The following is a 6,000-nucleotide window of genomic DNA, read 5'->3' as shown; positions in this document are numbered from 1 at the left end:
ATCTCTTCAATCTGCAGGGAGAGAGGAGAGATTGAGGTAAGGTATGTTTTTGAAAAGAGGAAGGTTACGGTTAAGATGAGAAGGATGAAGAGCAGGTGAGAGTGAAGGTGTATACGGTTAACACTGTATCAGAGGTCAGAGTTCAAGTAAGTATACAGATGTAGGTTAGAGACCCGTTAGAGTTGACGTCATGGACATAAGAAGACACAGACGCAAGGTTAAAGGTCACCTGTCGGCCCCGCGGCCTAGGGACTCTCCCTCATTGCGGGGGGGGGGGACCTATCTTCAAAAGAACCTAGAGTCCCCCCCCTCCTCCTCCTCTTTACCCACACACCACTTTACACATTATTTTCATTGAACCTTTATTTATACAGGATATTCTGGAAATGAACTATTAATAATAAATTACACGATTGGTCACAACAACCGATGACATCACATCTGAAGGCCTATTACGTGGCTAACTATACCTAACCTATTACGTGGTACCCGTTTAGTTCCAGAGCATTAAATACAACGCTCAGGTCTATCAACTTTATAGAGAGTGTGATGTGTCGACAGCGGGGTTTGAGCAAGAGGAGAAACACAGATCGTTGACATTCTAATTACAGTCACACGCACACACACACGCACACACACACACACACACACACACACGCACACACACACGCACGCACACACACACACACACACACACACCTTAGGCGTATTAATCGCCCTGTATCCAGTGATAAAACATGTTTCCCACATCAGAGCAGGCATCTGATTATATTTGATTATCAATAAAAATGCTAATTAATTACTTATTACTTATTAAAATCCTACACTGTGATTTTCTGGATTTTTGTTTTAGATTCCGTCTCTCACAGTTGAAGTGTACCTATGATAAAAAATTACAGACCTCTACGTGCTTTGTAAGTAGGAAAACCTGCAAAATTGGCAGTATATCAAATACTTGTTTTCCCCACTGTATATTACTCTTACAGCATTTCCACATGGGCGAGGATATTGGAAATTTAATCAAAGCCTACTGGATTATAAATTGTTTAGAACTAGGACAGAATAATTTATAACTGACTTTTTCAGACATAACATAGGTACAGCAGATCCCCTTATTGTATGGGACACTTTTAAATGTGCCTTTAGAGGCCATGCAATTCAGTACTCATCTATAAAACAAAAGCAATTTCGATCAAAAGAGTCCATAATTAACAAAGGAAATTGAAGCACTAACAGTACAGTTAGATAGCAATATAAACGGTACCATAGAGGCACAGAATAAGTTAGAGGAAAAACACAAAGACATGGAGGAACTGATTCAGGAAAGATCCAGTATAACATACTATAAAAATAAAGAACTGGATGGAATATGGGGAAACATGCACCAAATTATTTTTCAATCTTCAATATAGAAATGCTACCAAAACAAATGTATTAAAAATTGTTACAAATGATTCACGAAAATATATTTTGAAAGAGGAAGTAAAGTACTTTAAAAATATGTTTTAGTTTCAGTCTCCTCCATGTCCACTAAATGAAACTAATTGTATGGATTTTGTTCCTAATAATAATGTAAAATTAACAGACGTACAGAAAGACTCATGTGAAGGCCAAATTACAGAGGAGGAACTTCCTGAGGCAATTAAAGCATTTAAGGCTGGGAAAACTCCAGGGCTGGATGGCATACCAGTGGAAGTATACCAAACTCCAGGGCTGGATGGTATACCAGTGGAAGTATACCAAACTCCAGGGCTGGATGGCATACCAGTGGAAGTATACCAAACTTTTTTTGATATACTCAGAGGACCATTATTAGCATGTTTTAATAAATCCTCTTCGGGCTAGGAGGCAATATTTTCACATCCGGGTGAAAAACATGCCCAAAGTAAACTGCCTGCTACTCAGGCCCAGAAGCTAGGATATGCATATTATTGGTAGATTTGGATGGAAAACACTCTGAAGTTTCTAAAACTGTTTGAATGATGCGTCCATCCTAACAGAGCTTATTTGGCAGGCGAAACCCCGAGACAAACCATCCAGGAATTTGTTTTTTTTAGGCCACTCTCATACCCAATGAGTTTTCTATGGGGATCTGGATTTCTAAAGCACTTGCTTGCAGTTCCTATCGCTTCCACTGGATGTCAACAGTCTTTAGAAATTGGTTGAAGTTTTTCCTTTGTGTAATGAAGAAGTAGCCCTGTTCAGAACGAGGGTTGAGTGAAGTGTACTGTTTGTTAGAGGCGAGTTACCTGAAAGCACACTCCACTTTGTTGTCCTCCGGTATTGAACACAGTTTATCCCGTCTGAAATGTTATTGATTATTTACATTAAAAAATACCTAAAGTTGTATTAGGAAAGTTGTTTGAAATGTTTGGACAAAGATTACAGGTAATTTATGAGATATTTTGTAGTCATGTTGCGCTAGTTGGAACCTGTGTTTTTCTGGATCAAACGCGCCAAATAAATGGACATTTTGGATATATAACAATGAAATTAATCGAACAAAAGGACCATTTGTGATGTTTATGAGACATGTTGGAGTGCCAACAGAAGAAGCTTGTCAAAGGTAAGGCATGAATTATATCTTTATTTCTGAGTTTTGTGTCACGCCTGGCGGGTTGAAATATGATTGTCTGTGTTCGTTTGATGGGGTGCTGTCCTCAGATAATGGAATGGTTTGCTTTCGCCGTAAAGCCTTTTTGAAATCTGACACGTTGGCTGGATTAACAACAAGTATAGCTTTAATTTGGTGTATTGCATGTGTGATTTCATGAAAGTTTAATGTTAATTTAATTGGAATTTGGCGCTCTGCCATTTCACCCGATGTTGTCGAGGGGTTCCGCTAGCGGAACGTCTAGCCGTAACAGGTTTTAACCACTCCTATATAAATGGTAGATTATCAGACACGCAACAAGAAGGTCTGATATCATTATTACTGAAACAGGACCCAAATGGTGTATATATAAAGATCCAGTCCATTTAAAAAAATGTAGACCTCTTACACTTCAGTGTTGTGATGCAAAATCCCGGCAAAATGCTTGGCGCATTAAAATTGAAAAAGTATTGTCAGATATTATTCATCCTAATCAGACAGGTTTTTTAACATGGACGATACATTGGAGATAATATAAGACAAGGACGGGAAACAATAGAATACTATGAAATATTGGGGACACCAGGCCTGATTTTAAAAAGGCTCCTCTGTAACACATGAATATTTTACATTCATTCAGTGGCAGTAACATATCTAGATGAAGCATGGATTGTAGATTATTCCATGCTTCTGGCGCACAAGAAGAGAAGGCAGTCATGACTAATACTGTGAATGTCCTGGGGACTTTAAGTAGCAACCACCTAGCAGATGGTTATCAGAACGGCACAGCCACTTTCGATAGGGTGGTTTCCCCCCACACACACATTTTATAACCGGTGTCCATTTATTTCCGGTAGTGTGCTGATTAATTATTGCTTTCTTCAGGGGAAATACAGAATATGTATAAAAATGCCAAATATACCAAAAGCTAAATCAAGCAGAGGTTTATGACCATGTTAATCATTACTGAAACATGCAAACTATAAACATTTAACCAGTTAAAGATAATGAATACATGACGACTAGATGCAAATATTTAATTAAAATGTCAAGCGTTGGCTTTAACATGAGTACAAGCAAAGTGAGTGTGTGTATTGTGTGTAAGTGTTTGTGTGTATAAGTGTTTGTGTGTATAAGTGGTTGTGTGTATAAGTGTTTGTGTGTATACGTGTTTGTGTGCGCTCGTGTGTGTGTGTGTGTGTGTGTGTAAGACAGGTGTATGTAAGCCAATAAAATTCGATTTGATTATAATTTCCCATCATAAAAATGGATCTCCATTCCCCAATCAAATACCTTCATCGACACCAAAAAAAGATATAAGTGGCCTTCCTTGTATTGTGTTCCAATCAAAGCACATTCTGCCTAGTAGCCTACATTCGCGCGCTGTTGAGTTTTGGCCGCATGATATTTATTGTTGATGGAGTTTTCATCTAACCATCCTAAATCTCATAAGAAATTAGGTGCTGTTTTTTTGGGGGGGGGGGGGGGGGGGGTGACAGTAACGTTATACTATGATATTAAATGAAGTTGTGTTATATAGAATACTAATGAATCATTATGTGATCTTCAAAGACATTGATTCAACTTTGATCTGCCTTCACTAGATGTATGGAGTGACGCTCCGGTGTGTATCACGTCTGCGCTGAACGATCTGATTAACGGGTAGCGTCCAGCCTATTCGATTTTTTTCCCTCGCGTAAAATTCGGTGATACAGAAAGGAGACACACTAGCGCAGCTGTTTATTGACAATCTGACAATATGTGACCGTGGAAATATTTCAAGTTGGTCTCAGGGGAATGTAAAACAGCTAGGATGGAAGACATTTAAAGCAGGATGAGTGAAGTAGAATAAAATATGTTGAATGAGGAACTGATGAGCATGGAGACTGGAGAGCCTCACTTCTTTTGAGATGACCTTTATATATTTCAGACTGATACATCTATTTACTTACTTTAGTAGCTTTTGTTTTATGTACCAAAGACATCTTAAATCATTAGAAAATAAAAATAAAAATCGGCCTTGTGTAATATGCAGAGGGCTGTGTATTGTATAATTGTATAAGGGCACAATCATTATTTTAATTCGGGGGGGGGGGGGTCATATATAGGCCTATGTATATGGCTGTTTTGAATTAATCATCACTTTAGAAAGTGCTGTCTATTTCGTTGTGTTTGGCTTTGAAACAACATCCACAAAGACCTTGTTTTACACCCAGTTTCAACCTGCTGTTGAACTTGATCATCAGTGTTTGATGTGATTTAGAATGCATTTGCATTGATGTCAGAGTGGTCAGAGGGACAATAGAGCCCTGAGTAATCAGGCCATTAGGACCTGATGGAGGGACAATAGAGCCCTGAGTACCAGGCCACTAAAACCTGATGGACGGAAAATAGAGCCCTGAGTACCAGACCATAAGGATCTGATGGAGGGACAATAGAGCCCTGAGTACCAGGCCATTAGGACCTGATGGAGGGACAATAGAGCACTGAGTACCAGGCCATTAGGACCTGATGGAGGCACAATAGAGTCCTGAGTACCAGGCCATTAGGACCTGATGGAGGGACAATAGAGCCATGAGTACCAGGCCATTAAGACCTGATGAAGGGACAGTAGAGCCCTGAGTACCAGGCCATTAGGACCTGATGGAGGGATAATAGAGCCCTGAGTACCAGGCCATTAGCACCTGATGGAGGCACAATAGAGTCCTGAGTACCAGGCCATTAGGACCTGATGGAGGCACAATAGAGTCCTGAGTACCAGGCCATTAGGACCTGATGGAGGGACAATAGAGCCCTGAGTACGAGACCATTAGGACCTGATGGACAATAGAGCCCTGAGTACCAGGCCACTAAAACCTGATGGAGGGACAGTAGAGCCCTGAGTACCAGGCCGTAAGGACCTGATGGAGGGACAATAGAGCCCTGAGTACCAGGCCATTAAGACCTGATGAAGAGACAGTAGAGCCCTGAGTACCAGGCCATTAAGACCTGATGAAGGGACAATAGAGCCCTGAGTACCAGGCTTTAAGGACCTGATGAAGGGACAGTAGAGCCCTGAGAACCAGGCCATTAGGACCTGATGGACAATAGAGCCCTGAGTACCAGGCCACTAAAACCTGATGGAGGGACAGTAGAGCCCTGAGTACCAGGCCGTAAGGACCTGATGGAGGGACAATAGAGCCCTGAGTACCAGGCCATTAAGACCTGATGAAGAGACAGTAGAGCCCTGAGTACCAGGCCATTAAGACCTGATGAAGGGACAATAGAGCCCTGAGTACCAGGCTTTAAGGACCTGATGAAGGGACAGTAGAGCCCTGAGAACCAGGCCATTAAGACCTGAAGAAGGGACAATAGAGCCCTGAGTACCAGGCTGTAAGGACCTGATGAAGGGACAGTAGAGCCCTGAG

General features: G+C 40.9%; 1 protein-coding gene across 1 annotated transcript in view; it reads right to left on the bottom strand.

Annotated features, from left to right (window-relative positions):
- Positions 1-6,000, bottom strand: part of LOC109880910 (regulator of G-protein signaling 6) — a gene marked incomplete in the record, with an annotated part of 146,119 nt that overhangs the window by 26,382 nt on the left and 113,737 nt on the right. The window contains 1 exon segment of the mRNA XM_031800998.1: positions 1-11. This exon segment is cut by the window's left edge and continues 86 nt beyond it. Within this exon segment, the coding sequence (XP_031656858.1) occupies positions 1-11 (11 nt within the window).

This window comes from Oncorhynchus kisutch, linkage group LG21 (genome assembly GCF_002021735.2).
Source record: "Oncorhynchus kisutch isolate 150728-3 linkage group LG21, Okis_V2, whole genome shotgun sequence".
Classification (NCBI taxonomy): domain Eukaryota; kingdom Metazoa; phylum Chordata; class Actinopteri; order Salmoniformes; family Salmonidae; genus Oncorhynchus; species Oncorhynchus kisutch.
Note: the sequence above shows the minus strand (reverse complement) of the source record. Positions and strands in the feature narration are given on the sequence as shown.